The sequence below is a fragment of the Orcinus orca genome, chromosome 1, assembly GCF_937001465.1.
Source record: "Orcinus orca chromosome 1, mOrcOrc1.1, whole genome shotgun sequence".
In the NCBI taxonomy this organism is placed as follows: Eukaryota; Metazoa; Chordata; class Mammalia; order Artiodactyla; family Delphinidae; genus Orcinus; species Orcinus orca.
Window position 1 is genome coordinate 126,721,687 of NC_064559.1, and position 19,079 is coordinate 126,740,765.

Consider the following 19,079-nt stretch of genomic DNA (forward strand, 5'->3'; position numbering starts at 1 on the left):
ACCCAAGCCCCACAGCCTTCAAGTAGCAGTGACAGGATATAAGCCCATATTTTCTGGCCCCAAACTGTTTTCTTTTGATATACTTTCTAGAAAGGAGTTTGACCTCTCCTGTGCAGGAGACTAAAATGGCATGATGGGGCTTCCCTGGTGATGCAGTGGTTGAGAGTCCACCTGCCAATGCACGGGACACGGGTTCGTGCCCCGGTCTGGGAGGATCCCACATGCCGCGGAGCGGCTGGGCCCGTGAGCCATGGCTGCTGAGCCTGCGTGTCTGGAGCCTGTGCTCTGCAACGGGAGAGGACACAACAGTGAGAGGCCCGCATACCGCAAAAAAACAAACAAACAAACAAAAAAAACAGGCATGATGAAGATAGAAATAAATGGGAACTTCAGACTGTAGTGTAGGTAGAGGCGGTCAGTTCCTAACACTTAAAAATGGAATTAAATACCTTTCTTAAGGACTTTTTAATCCCAAATTACGTCAGACTGCCAAGAAATAACAGGGTGGAGGAATTGGAAACGTTCTATATCCTCATCACTTAATGTAGCTGAACATTTTGGACCAGATCAAGGTTGTCAAATATTTTACCATTTTTATTACTGTGGGTTGGGTTTCTTTCATGTTCTTCACATTACTTTTAAAATAAGCATTTCCATGTCACTAATGAAATTTTAGGACAGGTCTCACTATTGGGTTCAAACTATGTTCCATTTATTAAAATGTTCATTTCTCTCATTTAAAAAAAATTAGAGTTTAAAATTTTGGTGATCCTTTATTGACTCCCCAAACTGAAAACTGAATGGTGTTTATACTTTTTCTTAAGAATTTTACTCTCCTAGTCCCATAACATTTGAGAAACATGTGAAGAGGACATCAGACCATGTCCCTTTTATGTTAGAAGCCACTTAGAGACCACTTCATCATACACGCATACCTTTAAGATGAAAAAACTGAGGCCTGATCAGGTTAAATGATGTGATCAGGGTTATATAATTTGTTCATAACAGCATAGGAGCCAGAAGGCACTCTTTGCCCAGTGCTCTTTCAATGCAGAGGACAATTGTGGATTAGATTCTTGAATTTGTCTTCCCCTGAGAGTTTATTTTTAGGTGTCTTTGCCTCATGACTGAATCACTTCATGATGGGAAATGTCTACAATGAGATGATCAGTCAGGGGCAGGTGTTCCTTTTTCTTGGGTAGTGTATATTATGGGAATTCAGTAGTGCAGACAAAAGAAATGGTTAGTGCCAAGCTGCTTTTGGGGGCATTCATTTGGTAAGGCTATGTGGAAAATGATAATTTTTCTCCTAAAGAGGTTGTACAATTTCATCTTCTTGGAATCCACAGAGAAACTTTGTAAATATTATAAATATTTCCTCTGGAAGCAGATGTATGTAAGATGCCTATTTTTCAAGTTAACTGCATCATAAATACTGTATTTTAATCTGAATTATAGCTCTCTAAATTACTTTTAAATATATGAAAAGGGGAAAGTCTCACTAAGGCAAAAATATTCATTCCTATTTATAGTAATGTGAAGTAAATTACCTTGTAAAAATTTTAATTTTCTCAAGATAGAAATAATATAAGCCCTCAAAAACCAAGCAAGTGCATAGTCTTCTTTTTATTATTATTTTTATTCATTTATTTATTCAGCAAACATTTTTTGAGCCCCTGGTATGGCTATCTGATTGAAGTCCCAGAATAAATCTGAAGTCTCCCAGCCCTTGTTAGTCACCCTCCCGCTCACTTCCTGTTCCAGGCACCAGCATCTTCCTTCAAAACCTCCACCCTCTGAGCCTCCTGCCATCTCACAGCATTTGCACGTTTCCTTTGTCCCTTCCTCTCCTTGCTTGGGGTAACTCCTACTCATCCTTGAGATGGCAGGAAGACTTTCCTGATCCCCTGATCCCACCTCTCTATGATATTATAATCCTTCTTCATCTTCAGTGAAATGTTTGTTTGTTTAACCCTAAGCTACAGAAAGGAACTGTGTCTGTTTTTTTAGCCATTATTTTCTTATGACCTTATTCCTAACGGATGCTCCATCAGTATTTTTTGAATGAATGAATGTCTCCTGAAACCTATCAACTATTTGGGGATATAGTTAGTTTAAAAAATAATTATAGTATAGTGTGAAAAATGTGGGAATATGAAGTAAATGAATAACCTTTAAGGAGGGAAAGGAGGTAATTGAGGAAGCCTTCTCAAGAGGAGATGATACCTATTCTGCATCCTGAAGGATGCCCAAGAATTTGCCAGACGAGGAATATGAGTGAGGAGTCATCCATTTTATATTGAGGGAAAAGTAAGAGCAAAGGCAGGAAAATGGAAAGAATATGGCATGTTTAAATCAAAATATTGCTTTTGTATCAGCATTACCAAAATCAATACTGTACTGTCGTCTTATATATAGAACTTTACCAACACCTCTTCAATAAAAAAGGATTTATGCACTCACTCTACTGGGAGAACAGATTCATATCTTCCTAGCTTGTAAAGCAATTTCCTCTCCGTGGGATTGTTCTGAAAAGTTCACCTTAAAAAAATATCAAGAAGGGAACAGGTGGGACATTTCACAGCTTGAATTAAAAGGTAGTACATAAGAAAAATTATTCTCTAAAAATATTTTTGAAAATAAGTTTCTCTTCTTTCTCTTTCTGTTTAAAGTAGAAAATTTAGGTGTCCTATCATATGAAATGTGTTCATGTATTGGAAAAATATCCATTCTAGATGTGGGAAATAAAAGAGGCAAAAAAATTATACTCTATCAGAGGTGCTTCCCTTGACAAAGCAAAATTCATTTGCCTCCCTGCCTACTGTCACCACCCTAGGCTCCAGTACCTCTTTTCATTGGTAACATATAAATTTGCCTACACTAACTACCCAAATACAGAATTGGTTACTAACACAGTCTCATTAAAACTATTAATAATGAGCTAAAGAAGAGATCATTTGGAGAAATGAGGTAATGATTGTCAAGTCATTTCTAAGTTTGACCCATCATGCTCGTAGGGTATCTGTAGAGATCAGTTTATTTTTGGCTTTGGGGTGTGGCTGCTGTTTTCATTATAAGCCTTATGGATGCACATAACACATCTTACATATTTTATTTCATATTATCTTTCATGGTTACACATTCTATTTTTATTCAGTATGATACCACTTCACTTCTGTATTCCACAAACTCCCTTGAAGTGGCTTGGAAGATATTCTTTTAAATGTTTTCTACTCATGATTTATTAGGCAACATTGTTGTTGGTCTTCTTCATAATTATCTTACTTCGTTTTCACAGTAACCTGTGTGGTAGTCATTATTTTACAGTTTCATCGTAACATTGCGCTTCCCATTAGCTGTGGAAAAACAGTGCTCATTTATTCCATTGCATTCTCCATTGTTCCTAGGCAATAATGATTTACAATGGTGATTTACATCATTGAGCATTTATTATATGGCAGACATTAAGCGTTTTACATGTATTAATTTATGCAGTCCTCCCTATAGTTGTATGGTGTCTAGCCTATAGTTAGCAAGTTAGATGAGGAAGCTGGGGGCACAAAGTATTTAAGTAACTTTTCTAAGATCACAAAGCTAGTAAGTGATAGAGCTGGATTTAAGTCCAGAATCCATCAAACTGTATTGTCTCTTATGGTATTGTGTTGTGATGAGTACCTACTGGCTGGTGTGTGGGTAAAAGAAGAGAGATCATTTGAAAGAGATGATGTGTTTGTGATTGAGGTGAATCTAAAAGTAATTGGGCAGAGAGCTCAATGCTACTTTCAGTAGATAGTAGCAAATACTTCCAGTTCCTCTCTTTTTCTATCTTCCTCAAGCCCTGTATTACTTGGCCTATCCACAGGGACACACCTATACACATGTAGACACACACACACACACACACACACACACACACACACACATCCTAGAGAAACAAATCTGTTCATTGTGTCCTTAGCATTATACTAAGAAAGAGGAGGGGACAGATTGAGCAAGTATGTACATCCCTCATCTTTCCATTGCCACACCTTCGCATCATTTGAGAATGTGTATTTATTTGTCTGACTTCTCCAATGTGAGCTTCTTGAGGGCAGAACCCAAGGCTTTCTCATCTTGTTTACTCCAGAATGCAGCAGTAATCCTCAGCAAGTAACAAGTGCTCTATAGATATCTGTTGATTGAGAAAAAAGGGAAGGAAGGAAATGAATGAAAAAACGAAGGAAATGATATGTTAAGATTCCATAGACCATAAACATATATAAGTTCTATTACTTCCACTCAAATTCTTCATTTAAATTTCTTAAATTTAATGGTACTTGTGACAAACTGTGACAGCACTGTCAGTATTATAATGCATTTCACTAGAAGCGTAGTCAATGGAATTTTCCAATATTACAAAAATATATATGATGTGCCCATAGCTTTTTATTTTGCTGTTTTTAGAGTTTAAATAATATTTAGCTGTAGGCAGCTAGTTTTGATGACAATGTTCAAGATGTTATTTCTGAACATTGTGTCCTTTGGCTTCTAGGCTAATTTTTTTCAAAATATTCTGATAATGATCAGACCATCATAACATTAGTTCATTTCCAAGCAGTGCTATTACCTGAAACCTTGGTCCACCTTAAGATATGAATTAAATTAAGCAGATTAAACATTTATATTCTTATCTGTTTTTCTCTCATATTCATTAATTTCCTGAAATTTCTGCATATTCTTCATGTGCGATGTCAGCATTGACTCTTAGGCATTAAACTCCCAAGTACTGAAATAGTGTCTAAGTCACTTCACACAAACCCTAGTGGGAAGTAATAGTAGTCTGGACAACATCTTTAACAGAACAATTTTGGTCTTAATTATTTTTTTGCCACAATATATAATGTTCCAAATGTTATAATTATAGTGACATTATTTTAGGCTAGTCATGATTACAGATGTTGAATATATTTTTAGTTTATCTATTTTGACTCATAGTTGTATCTGTAGGATGTTTCTAATTGCTTTTATTTTGTCTATCTGGTATTTCTACTGAAAAGATTGATCTTAGTGATTTCTGTAGGTAATTTACATATAAGAAAATGCTTTGTAAAGAATAACATGATCTGTAAGTGTTATTGCTGGTTACCTGGTAAAGCAAATGAGGAATTTTGTTAGATTGCATTTGAAGCCAGCCATATATGGCATATATTGTATAATAATGACTATAACATATATGGTTTTCTTATATTATATCAGAAATGTTCTCAAGTTCTCTGGGGCTCCTGGCTATCATTATGAGAAATACTGCAGAAATGAAATGATGATACCTACAGACTGGACTTTGGAGAAAGTCACACCTGGATAATAGTCCTGAATTCAGCTTTCACAACCTGTGAGGCAAGCCCTGACATCACCATACACTATTATGATTTTAGAATGAAGTAGAAGAGAAAATTGGGAATCCCAGGACTTTAGGAAATGTCTATTAACTTAATAATCACCAGGATCACAGAAATAAGCAATAAAATATTTCAAACCTAAATCAGAGAAGAAAATTTTGTGCCTTACTATCTTTAAAATGAGAATAACAACAGTATCTACCTTATCAGGTTCTTATAAAGATATAGTGAGTTAATATTTATGTCTACCTCACTGAGTGGTTATGAAGATTAAATGAGTTAATATTTATAAAACACATACAATAGTACTAGCATATAGCAACTTCTACACAAGTATTTATTAAATAAATTAAACCAAATATAAATATTTTTCACCGTACATGTATGTTATTTACATAAGTTTGAAAGTCAATTATTAAAATAAAATAATTTTTCCCAAACATTAAAAACAATAACTGGCATATACCCAAAGTTCTGGTTGTCTTTTTCAGCTAATTTAAAATGAATCTATTTTCAAGCAGACCAACAACAAAGACAAGGGACCCAACCATTTTCTCACTGGAGGAGGAAATAGTAGAGAAACCAGAAAATCAACTGTTATAGTCCAATGTGTTAATTACTTTGATAAAGAAATCCACAGGGTGCTCTGGGAGATCAGAATGGTAAGAACCAGGGGGCTTCATGAGAGACAGCTGAGATGAATTCTGCAGCACGTTTGAAGTGCGGCTCTTCAGGCAAGGGACGAGCCTGTTGGAATAGATAGAGGTTGAAAAATGACTTGCCCTGCTCACAGAACTGCAGAGTTCTAGAGTGGGGCAGGTGTTGCAGCTGGAGCTGGAGGAGTGCAATAGGCAGGGGCCAAGTTCAAAGGTCATTATATGCCAGTTCTCCCTTTACACAGGAGAATGTCATGATCGGATACGGGTTTTTAAAAAGATCACCAGGATTGTGTAAAACACTTGAAAAAATTTGTGCTGAATACAGTTTTCTTTTACTTGGGGTAATCAACATAGATTTAACTAAGTAAAAGGAATGAATATTTAAATTTAATTTAAAGTGTGTTTAAAAACTTTTACTTTTAAAAAAGGAGGAGTGACATTATTTTTATGAAGTAAAACTTTCAGATAAATTTGTGTGGGCTCCACACTTGAAACTGAATACTAGTTCCAACAGGAAGAAAATTCAGATATGGCATTTGCTCTCCAAATCTGTTCTTTCAGCACCTAAAGTATTGCAATCACTGTTGCACTTACAAAGAAAAAAAAAAACTGAACAAAAATCTCTTTTACATGAAGTAAGTCCAGTATATTTTTGAGTCAATGTCTTCCAAGTAAGTTTCAGTAAATTCTCTCCTTCGCCGGCACAGAACTTAGAACATGGTGACTTTTTAATAAATGTATTCCTACATTCCTGCTGCACTTAGATAGCTGAGATTTGGATAAATTTAAATACTATTATTGGCAAATACTGTCTTATAATTTTAAGGCCAAGTATTTTATTCAGCTGTTGTTTTAACTTAATTAATGACTCCCTCCAGCACTTGTGCTGTCACTCACTCACTCTTTTTTTTTTTTTTTTCGGCCAGACCTGACCCTTTGTTCTGTTAGCTTTGTGAACCACCAGCTACTCAGAAGTATACTTCATTGTGGTCTTCCTATTAAAACCTTCAACTAGCCCCCTGTAAAACTTAAAGAGGATATGGGAGCATCGTGGGTTGGCTTTGGCCTTGTCAATTCAAATGACCAAAATGAAAATTACACAAGATAATGTGATTTTAGTTGCCAAACAACATCTAAGTCTTTTTTTTTATTTTTTATACTACATGTTTTATTTACACATTGCAAAAAATTCAAATAATATAACATTGTAAAAAGTAAAATCTATCCTAAATCTTAGTCTCCATGCACTTAAGTAGGTTTACATATTTACCCAAATGTTCTTTTCTTCATGATCAATATATCCCACATATCTAGGAGTTGTATTTTATTTATAAACTGTTTGACTTTGTTTCTCTTTTACATGTTTATTAGAAATCAAAGATCTGTCAATATTACTATTATTATTATATTTTTTCTGAAATTGCCTGAAAAAAGTCATAAAATATAAAGCTTTTTCAGTTTTGACATTTGCTGAAAATTTTGCTTTTAGAGCATCTATGACTAATATAAATTACCTTTTTGGGTTGCCCTTCCTAAAGGGGCTTCATTGGCGTTAAGATAAACATACAACAGGTGTTCCAAAGTTTGAAAATATAATTTGCACAGCATATGGACATGCTACGAAAAATAATTTCTTCTTTCTAAGAAGCCTGGAAGGATTCTCAGTATAAATCAAAGAGTTTATGACACTACTGGGGAAATAGTCCAGGTGAAACAAGATTATTGAGTAGTAGGAAAGCTATAATAAAAACTGTCAGTACTGTCACCTAGTTCTCCCTAAGGTCTGTAAAGGATCAAAAGTGTATTGAGCATCATGTAACAGATGTCTAGAATGTGAGGGGAACCACAGTTGTGCTGAGCAGCAATATACTGGTTTGAAAAATAATTACATATGGCTTGTTGTAGTTAAAAATGGTAGGCTAGACTATAAAATGTATTGTGAATCTTGGGTTTTTGAAAACGACTACATGCTAACTAAACGTGTAACTGATCTTTATTACGGATGTATGTCGTCACATGTATATAAATGTATTCAAATTAAAATGGTATGCAAAATATAGGTATTTTCTTATTTGCAAACAGTTACCTAAGGAAATATTTTATTTGCGCATAGATAGCATATTTTGTCAGGACAAAGTGCTACCCTACCCTGGAGGGTAAGAAATACTTTGTCACCATCTCACCAGGTGGCAGCAGTTGAAAAGGGGAAGGGAGAAATATGCCTTATACAGGCATTGAAAATACAGAAGTACTAGGAGATAATGTGTGGAGCAGGAATGAAGGAAAGCCTCTTTCATCGCATGGATTCTCATATTTGCTAATTGCTTTTGTTAGTTACTTACTCAACTATACATCCATAATAAAGATCAGTTTACATTTTTAGTTAGGATATATCCATTTTTCAAAAGCACAAACTTCACAGTATACTGAGTTGCCCAACCTATCATCTTTAATTTAACTGATTTTTGGGAGAAGAATATGTTTGCCTCATACTATTAGCATGAAGAAACAACCAGAAACCTCATGAGGAAAGGATTCTGTATAAATGACTTTGGGTCACTAATGAGATTGACATGTATTTTAGCAGTTTGATTCCTGAAGAAGTGCACTGACAGGAATTTTCCATAAACATTTGTGAGTAATACTGAGAACCAAAGATGGGTTATGTAGTCTCTGCCCTGGATGAACCCATAATCTTTTTTTTTTTAATGAATTACATTAGGCAACAGAATTTCTTTTCCTCTCATTCCTTTTATTCGTTCATTCCTCCTATATTATTGGGCAGGTAAAATGTACATGGTGTAGTAGCTGCTGTGTGGAATACGGAGAAACCACATATGCATCCATAACTTGCTGTCAGTATCAAGCTCTAGTAGACTCATTGGTCCATAGTAAAATCCTACTTGTTCTTCAGTCTCCAGCATAAGTATCTTTGTTTGAGAAGGCTTCTCTGATTTTCCTGAAGTAGAAATACTTTTTCCTTCTTCTGAAATCCCATAAGGAGAAAATGAAGATTTAAAGCATATATTTATGTTTGTCAGATATCTACTACGTTTAATGTATGTAAATAACTGTAAAACATTATACTGTGACTCTTCACTGACCCCTTTCACATTAAAGGAGAGAAAGCAATGCATAACTTTTCAGAGCATTTTGAGAGTTATGGAGAATGCCTGTTAAGTAACTAAAGAAGTACATACTATTTGGTGTAAGTGTATAATATTTAAACATTCTCACAACAAACCTCTGAAGTACAAATTATTACCTCCATTTGCATATGAGAAAACTGATCCCCAGAGAGGTTAGGTCATTTGCCTGAAGTCTTAACACCAGTACAGTGAAGTCAAGAATTAAATATGGGCAATCAAGATCCAGAGCTTGTTCTCTTAACCTCTATGCTATGCTTTCTGAGGTAATACATTTAAAGGTTTTGGACAAGCAAGCACATTTGAGCACTTAGTAATTAATATTAGTGTACACATAAGTCTGGGTGTGTGCACACACACGCTCTATATATCATACCTATACGCTATGTATAATCTGGCTTGTTTATGCTGCCTATATTTAGTATAACCAAGTCTCACAAGTAACCCTATCCAGCTACATGGCTTATCACCCTCTCATTACTGCAAGAGAGAGGAATCTCTTTATCTTCTTGAATCTGGCCATCTTCTTCAATCCCTTTAAATACTCTCAATCCCCACCATCTTTAAAGTGGATAAAAAATGGTTTCCTGGGCTTCCCTGGTGGCGCAGTGGTTGAGAGTCCGCCTGCCGATGCAGGGGACACGGGTTCGTGCCCCGGTCCGGGAGGATCCCACGTGCCGTGGAGTGGCTGGGCCCGTGAGCCATGGCCGCTGAGCCTGTGCGTCCAGAGCCTGTGCTCCGCAACGGGAGAGGCCACAACAGTGAGAGGCCCGTGTACCGCAAAAAAAAAAAAAAAAAAAAAAGGTTTCCTAAGAGTGTTGCCAAGCGGACCATCCCTCCAGGACATAAAGCAGGACTTTTATCTATTAGTATCTCTGGTTTTCTTGATCAAAGTATACCTCTGTTGTAGCTGCAAATGACAGGGATAAAATTATATCATAGGTTTTAGGGCCTAGATATCTACTTGGCAGAAAAAAACATTTAATAAATACTTTGATTTGTTCTGTATTCATTGACCTTAAGTGTTTCTGTGTTACTGACATGTTTTTAAAACTTGTGAATGTGTAATACTTACTTTTTTTTTTTTTGGCTGCGCCACGTGGCATGTGTGATTTTAGTTCGCTGACTGGGGATTGAACCCATGCCCCCTGCGTTGGGATCACAGAGTCTTAACCCCTCGACCACCAGGGAAGTTCCCAATTACTTGTAATAGTTACAATATAATAACATTTTTTATTCCATTTCAACAATTCAATTTGTAAGTCATGATCTTGTACTCTTCAAATAAATTTATAGTAGAGAGAAATTGGAAATGGGGGCACTCTTCCTTCACTGCTGTAACCTACATTTGGCAAATAAACCTATTTTCTTTAGATTTTGGTATTGGTATTTAAATCTTGGCTTATTATTTAAAACTGCTATTTCTAGTATCTTAAAGTCCCAGTAGATTCTGAAAGCCTTAAGGACTGACCCCACTTCCTTTAATCATACTTGGTTCTCTTTTCATACCTAATTATTTCTGTCTTATGCATATATGCATGATGTGTGTTTATTTTCTTTCAACGACTTCTTGCAGTTTGTAATATATACAGATTCCATCACATTCTTCTTGTTCCACCTCTGTACAACAAAAACTTAAAGTCCCATTGGCTCTCATAAGAAAGAGAAAAATCTAAGTTTAAGAGCAGCATTCTTCAGATACTCATGATGATACTCTCTTTGTGTAGTAAAATAGGACGATATGTTTGTTTAAAATTTTAGGAGGTAATATGTACTAAAGTCTTATGGAAGTGTTTTATTTGCTTGCAGGACAAGATGTATGCAAATTTATGGCTTCTTAGGCTGTTGAGGTTTCTGTAGCACACACAGTTTTTTCAAAAATAAGACTATGCTCAAAAAGTATCTTTCCAATAGAAGTGGCTACAGCTAAAGCTGTTTAAAGCTGTAATTGAATTAGCCTTCGAAACTGTGTAATATCATAAAACTCTAATGTTTTCATCTTGACTTGAGAAGCCTCTTGAGGAGATGATTAAGACTACCTTCCACTTTTTTTTTTTTTTTCTTAAACTAAAATTGGACTCTAGGAGAGAGGATACTATAGCCTTTTTCTAGCTGTGACTTCTCAACTGCTTTTTTCTCAGTCTTCAAATTACTCTGGGAAGGAGGCACTAGTGTTGTCAAGAGATGAGGTCAGTAAAACATCACCTTTTAAAATTTTGAGTTGTCTTCATACCTGAATGGGCTAGATGGGTGTAAGATGGTAAATATGTTCCAGTAGTTCCTTCAGCTGCCTTGGCCACTGGTTTCATTATGCTTCTGGGAGATTTACAGAGGCTCAATATTCTCATCTATGAAGTGGAGATAAAAGTGATCTTATTAATTTTTAAGAATCAGTTATATATGAAGATCAAAAACGAGTATTATTTTTAACTTTAAGTTCCTTCATTTAACTCAAAATATGCAAAAAGTGTAAAATGCACATTTTTAGCTATTAGTATTTGAGACAAAACAATTTTTTGACACAGACTATAGACATATTGTAGAAAAGTTTTTAACTATGTTATATTCCTAGATTCATGATCATCCAACAAAATGTTTTGAGCATTGATTGTGTGAATTGTGTACTGTTCTAAATTTTGCTTCTTTTTTTTTTTTTTTTTTTTCGGTACGCGGGCCTCTCACTGTTGTGGCGTCTCCCGTTGCGGAGCACAGGCTCCGGAAACACAGCCTCAGCGGCCATGGCTCACGGGCCCAGCCGCTCTGCTGCATGTGGGATCCTCCCGGACCGGGGCACAAACCCGTGTCCCCTGCATCGGCAGACGGACTCTAAAACACTGCGCCACCAGGGAAGCCCTAAATTTTCCTTCTTTTGAACTATCTTGGAGCACCCACATGTGAATGGAAATTTCTAGTGGATAAATATCTTTACTTAAAGATTGTTTTGTTGTTAACCTATAAAATCAAATAAATATTAAAAGCCTTAAAACATGAACATCGTTGGTGGGGTTAAAAGGCAGAATGGTGCACAGGATAAAAAAATTCAGTTAGGGCTTTCCTGGTGGCACAGTGGTTGAGAGTCCGCCTGCCGATGCAGGGGACGTGGGTTCGTGCCCTGGTCTGGGAAGATACCACATGCCGCGGAGCGGATGGGCCCGTGAGTCATGGCCGCTGAGCCTGCGCGTCCGGAGCCTGTGCTCCGCGACGGGAGAGGCCACAGCAGTGGGAGGCCGGCATATCGCAAAAAAAAAAAAAATTCAGTTATTGTAAATGATGTTGCCATAGCTTTCCAGCCCAGTGGAATGTAGAAACTGGGCCAAGATGCATATTAGGAATATTCAAAGTTAGTTCCAAATACCCTTGAGCTAGTAAGAACCTGTGGTGTAATCAGAGAAGCAGAGTCAGAAAGTATATAGGAAAGGCTGTTAATGGAATACTGAGAGAAGCAGAGAGAATTATTGGAAGCTGAGAATGGCTCTTGTATATTTAATGCATCAGAACATTGGATTAGTCTCATCATACTTTAAAGATGCCAACCAGCTTTCTTGGGTCCTTTTATTATGACAGAATCTGGGTGCAAGTGATGTAAGCTGTGGAACTCAGATATATGTATGACACTTCTAACCTCCATTTCTTGACTCACACACCTTCCATTCAATCTGATACTCCATTCTGCCCAGTTTCAGTAGAAATGTTGCCAAGTTGGGGAAGGATATTAGACTATATATTTGCTTACACTGCTTATAATAGGGTGGAGAAGTTAGATCCTGTACCCACTGCTACACCTGAAGTAGTTAGACCTTTCCAAATAAAGGTACTGAATATCAAAGATCTGAGGAAATACAACATGAATATTAAGAAAATATTTAAATTTTTTAATGTAAATACTGACTTGCCCAGTTTGATTATATAAGCTAACATAGATAATACATAACCTGATGAAACAGTGCTGACTTGATTGAACCAAAGTCTAGCAAAAAACCCAAAGACAATGCAATGTGAGTTTTCAAGTCTTTCAAACAGATTTGTGTGATTTTTTTAAACTGAGAAAGAAATTAATTATTATTTAAACTCATGGATTAGAAAATTCTTCAACAAGCATATGTTACTATTCCAACTGCTATGTATGCTTAACAATAAAAGAAGCAGGCATCTGTTCTCAGATGTGTGAAGAATGAAATGCTTTAGTTCATTGCTCACTATAATGTTTTTTGGTGTCATACTGTGGAGTAAAATAGGCCAGCCTCTGGGCTTCCCTGGTGGTGCAGTGGTTGAAAGTCCACTTGCCGATGCGGGGGACATGGGTTCGTGCCCCAGTCCGGGAAGATCCCACATGCCACGGAGCGGCTGGGCCCGTGAGCCATGGCCGCTGAGCCTGCGTGTCCGGAGCCTGTGCTCCGCAACGGGAGAGGCCACAGCAGTGAGAGGCCCGTGTATTGCAAAAAAAAAAAAAAAAAAAGAACAAACTGTCCAGCCTCACTGATATTTGGGGAGAGGAATCATAGCTCTCTTTCCCTAGAGAAAGTTCCTGGATAAATATATCTTTAATAGTTTTTGTCCTTTAAGTAGCAGTACTAAAGTTTTCGTACATTTTTTATGGTGATGTTGAATCATGAAGGATTAACATTATTAAAGATTGTATATTTTGCTTTTAATGAAATCTGTAGTTATCCTCTCTATTAAATATAAAAATGAAAAAAGTTCATCATTGGTAAAAAATTCAGACTTTTTATTGCTTTAAAAATAATTTAACATACTCAGTATAAATGTAATTATTTGGGGATTAAAATATTACATAAATGTTTATCTGTATTAACTTTTGCCTCTTACAATGCATTTAAAAATAAACTGCACTATAAAAGAGTTACTTTGAAACATAAAAGGGGAATTAAATGACTGAGGATAAAAACAAGTGTAATTTAAATGTTACTTCTAATGAAAAATTTATGTAGGACTGTGGTTTACAATAATTGTTGACATATTCCCCTAAGTACTGTGTCTGTGATTTTTCATGGTATCAATCATTTAAAGCAATTTAGGTAATACATTCTGACATGCATTTCTGTTATTTTATTTACACCATTTGCCTACATCATTGTAATGCAGTACCTTTCTGATTTGGTACAGTAAATGCACTCTGTAATATCTATTATGGCATGGTCAAAGGATAATTTATTGTCAAATAGAAAAATAGGTCAACACTAATGTCACTTGATGATCAATCCCCCCCAAGTTTAATAAAACATCTCCCCAGTATGCATTCCACTGCAGTGGTTGATATTTTATTAGGACTACCTGGCTATAGCAGTAGTGTAATTACTGAGCTGTCAGAGTGATAAGTGGGATTAATGGCAGCCTGATGCACTTTAGTCTGCAGAGCGCTTAGAGAATTGCAAGATGGTATTATTATCAGAGTCTGCCCATTCTGGCATATTCATGGCACCAAAGAAAAAAAGAATGCTACAATTCAGGTTTCCATTGCCCTGCCTCATTAACATTTGACATTTCCAACAGCTGTTATTCGTGAACTAGCTCAATAATAAAAGGAGAATTATTTGGTAAAGAGGCTTAATAACCACAACTAAAACTCCTTGTGTTGTCAGTGCTGTTAAGTGAATCTGTTTATGTTGAATATAAGATTTCTCTGGAAGAACAGAAAAATACACTTTGAATTAATTTGGCTCATTCATACCTGCTGACATTATAACTTTATTTTTTAATTGCCTTATTATTCAAGTTGCGTGTTAAAAAAAAGAAAAGCCGAAAGCTTGTGACTTCATTAGGGATAACCAGAATCCTCTATTTATCTATATCTTTATCTATCATAACAAGTATTTCTGTTGCTTTATTCTTATGGAGTGGCAGATATTTAAAAAATTGTCAAAATGACTTTTTTACAAATCAGAAGACATTTAAGATTGCATATTATTTTATAGCTATTTTTATTTTAGCTATTTTATTTTACCACATAATAGGAAATCCTTTCAAACCACTGTTAATGTACAACATATTTATCCACGTGAAGATAACACATATAAGTATCACGTCGTTTCAACATCAAGGACCAAATAAACCATGCTTTGTTTTCTTTTTAGATTGTTGTCCTGCTGATCATACTTCCAAGAAATTCTTTTTAAACTCAGTGACAGTGTTTTAGGGAAAAAAAAACCCATAAGTATAAGAAGATAGGAATTCAACTAAATTATAAATGTGAATCTAACAATGGCATTTAGTGAAATGATAGGGGAGAGGTTTAATGACTGCATTTCAGAGAGGACAATTGATTATGAAAAGCCTTCGGTACTCATTGTGTAAAATTTAATTTAGAGAGAAGGCTAAGGGCACAAACCAGAGAGAAGAGATCAGATTTAAAAACAAGATATTAATTAGGTACTGAGAAATTGGTTCAGACAATGAAGAGGACTCTCTGACTTATAAAAGAATGACAAGGAGACCGGTATTGTTTTCTTAAAGGAAATGAACCAACGTCTTTACACATGGAAGTGGATAGAAAATGAGCCAGCTAGTGACCTTTGTCACTGAGCAACGTGGGACTCATTCTCAGTGAAATTCTCAGAGAATTCTCATCTTCTGACAGATGTGACAATGGTGTATGTTAAATTTCAGATCACCAGCTTAATTTTTCACTACTCCCACTTTCACTTTATGCCATACCAAATTCCATTAGTTCACCTACCCTCTCATGTTTTTTCTCTCCAGGCCTTGGCACGTACTGTTTTTATCCTTTGTCATTTTCTTGAGTGACCCTGCACTCCAAATCCCACCTTCATTTGCTTCCCTAATGCCCACTCATTCTTCAATCATCCCTTTAAGTGTTATTGTTCCCAATAAGCTTTGCCTGACTCTCTCCCTCCAGGACTTCTGTTCCTCTTATATGCTCCCTTAGCATGCTGTTTTTACCCAAATTCACATTGACCACACTGACTACTACAAGTGCCTTTTATATGTCTGAACTTCCTCCAAACTGCAAGTTCCATGAGAGCAGGACCATGGTGGTCTTGTTCATCACTTTTATAACCTCATATCCCAGGTTCTGCCATGTAACAAGCGCTCATTAAATATTTATCAAATGAATACACAAATACGTATATGAATGTACAAATTAAAGACCATTCTGACCAGTGGTTTCAGTCCTAAGGTAGTAATTATAGAACTGTGATTCTCACTGTGTGGCTCCAGCCATGTTTATCAGAATCACCTTAAAGGGGTTATCCAAAATGCAGATTCCCAGGCCAATAACTCAGACACAGGAGGGGCTTCTCTGTGGAAATTATGACATTTATCAAGCTTCCCAGGTGGTTCTTAGGAACACTGAAGTTTGAACATGTCTCTGGTCATTTCCGCAGAAAGCAGGTTCTGATATGAGATTAGTATGTGGGAAGTTTATTAGACGATCCACACCTGTAACAAGAGTGAAGGAATCAGGATTGGACAGACATAGCTACAATAAAGGCTGCAGCAGATCCCTGCAGACCTATTCCCCAAGTGGGGGCAAGGAGACTGCGCCTCTACCTCCCCTCACTGACCTGTGATTGGAAACTGGCAGCAGCTAGAAAGGGGGCATGACCTTGGTTCAGCCTGTTCTCTTCACGTGAGGTCACAGCAGCTGGAGGAATAAATGCTTCAGTCTGAAAGGGGGTAGATCTGGTCTATGCATTGAGGCATCTACTGTAAAGCCCAATTGCCATGTGAATAATGCGTAGGTTAAAAGACATCAGAAAATTGGAGGAGGGAGGGATGATGGCAGGGGAAGAAGAAGGCTGGGAGGAGAGGTGGGTGGAAAAGTGGGAGGGATGAATGGAGGAAGAAAGGAGTTTACACGTGGTAAAAAGAGAGACTTTACCTTTGTGTTTGTATAATTGTGGTGTAAAAGGCATACAAAACTTTTATCATAAAAGACTCGATTCTCTAAGCATTATCAGTGTCGTGAGGGATCCAAGTAAGACTGATTTAGTAAATGGATGGATGAATGATGTATCTTAAATAAGTTTGATCTTCTTAAACTCTAGGAGGAGCACCAAGAGAAAGGGCAGTTATTAGCCTCAGTGGTGCCATTTCATACACCTTAGGAGGTGTGCAAAAAGTGAAACACAAGTACTCTACGTTTATTGCTTAAAAAATTTTTGTATCTAAAAATAGTACAATTTTATTTGTTCTTAATAGACACTAACTCTGAATGGGTATAGGGTAGAGAATATATAGAATATTATCTCACTTACTTTATAGTTTCTTTAATTCAGTTATTTTATTCCCTAGATGCCTGAAATGTGCAGATGCCCCCTGTCAGAAGAGCTGTCCAACCAATCTAGATATTAAATCGTTCATCACAAGTATCTCAAACAAGGTAAATTTGGATTCAGTTCTGCAAATGAAAATTAATAACAGCCTTTGATCTTGTTCTCTATTATGACCATGATTAAAGCATAAAGCTTGTCTTAGTAAATTGGGTTAAAGTATTAAAAATATGATTTCTATAGGCCTGTGAAAATGTGGCACATTTTATTAATTAGTCTCTCCCAGTTTGTGATATGATTATTGTGAAATGCATATTCACTGTTTATTGTCTTAAAAATCAGTTCGTGTTGAAATTAGTCATTTTTTAATACAAAGCATTCACTGAATAGATTTACTCTAGCTTAGGCTTGCTAAATGCTTATAGATAGGAATGTCATTGATTATCTGAACACATTCAAATTTGTGAAGTATCTTTGTGTTTTTGTTTTTTGCGGTACGGGGGCCTCTCACTGTTGTGGCCTCTCCCATTGCAGAGCACAGGCTCTGGACGCGCAGGCTCAGCGGCCATGGCTCACGGGCCTAACCGCTCTGCGGCATGTGGGATCTTCCTGGACCGGGGCACGAACCCGTGTCCCCTGCATCGGCAGGCGGACTCTCAACCACTGCGCCCCCAGGGAAGTCCGTATCTTTGTTTTAAAATGTGCTTTGGTATTAACTCTGGCACACTGAAACAAATCAAGGGAATTTGTTTAAGATTTGGAATAATTCATAGAGACTGATAGAGTTGTAACCAAAAACCCCCCAACAATTAAAAAATAGAAAACAGACTTTTATGGGCATGAGTAGAAAAAAAAGGAATTTTGATCTTTCAGTTTTTGTTTTTTTTTAAGTCAATGTAAGGCTAAGCCTAATTTTTATTCACTAAGAGAATGGTTTATTGATTGAATAATTAATTAATAGTATCTTTTGTTTGTGAAAGGAGCATTACAAGCTCTTAGCCAAGTATCTTATCTTTTAACTGAGCAAAAGCTGAAGTAATCTTCTCATAAGGATGTAGCGAATCCTTCCTTTCACAGGGTTTAAAACTTATGTTCTAAAATGCTGCAAAAATCCAGTAAAGTACCCCTTCAACTACCAGGTACCTTTTAATATATAAAGATCATTTCTCAATATGTCAATGATTTAAAAAATATTGTAGGAGAAAAATTATAAATTTATATAGCTTTAGAATTTCAAAAGATTTAGAGGTTATTACTTAGGTATAGGACATGATATTAATCTACATGGTCAGTTTTTTTAGGATTTGAAGTCCAGGTTGAAGTTGTAGATTGAACGCTTGTGAACCCAGGGAAAATTACTTATTTCTTTACCTTCATTTATGAAAGAAAGATAGCATCTGTCTTACAGGATTATGGTATAAACTAAATAATATTTGTATGTGAAAAAAATCTCTAATATGGTAATTATTCAACAAATATTTTGTTGATGTAGAATTATTAACTTCCCTATTCATTCAATATGGTAAATACTATACAAGTGATTACTATTTTTGTAGCCGGTGTTATTCGTTGAACACCTACTGTGTACCAAACACAGTGATAGGTACTGGGTAAGAAAGGGTCCCTGCTATGACCTTGCCTTTT

General features: G+C 36.3%; 1 protein-coding gene across 2 annotated transcripts in view; it reads left to right on the plus strand.

Moving 5' to 3' along the window:
* The window catches only part of DPYD (dihydropyrimidine dehydrogenase), a 795,698-nt gene that overhangs the window by 175,498 nt on the left and 601,121 nt on the right, over positions 1-19,079 (plus strand). For both annotated transcript variants that reach the window (XM_004263062.3, XM_033437294.2), the window contains exon 4: positions 17,458-17,545. In XM_004263062.3, coding sequence (XP_004263110.1) covers positions 17,458-17,545 — 88 coding nt within the window. The remainder of the gene's footprint in view (positions 1-17,457; positions 17,546-19,079) is intronic.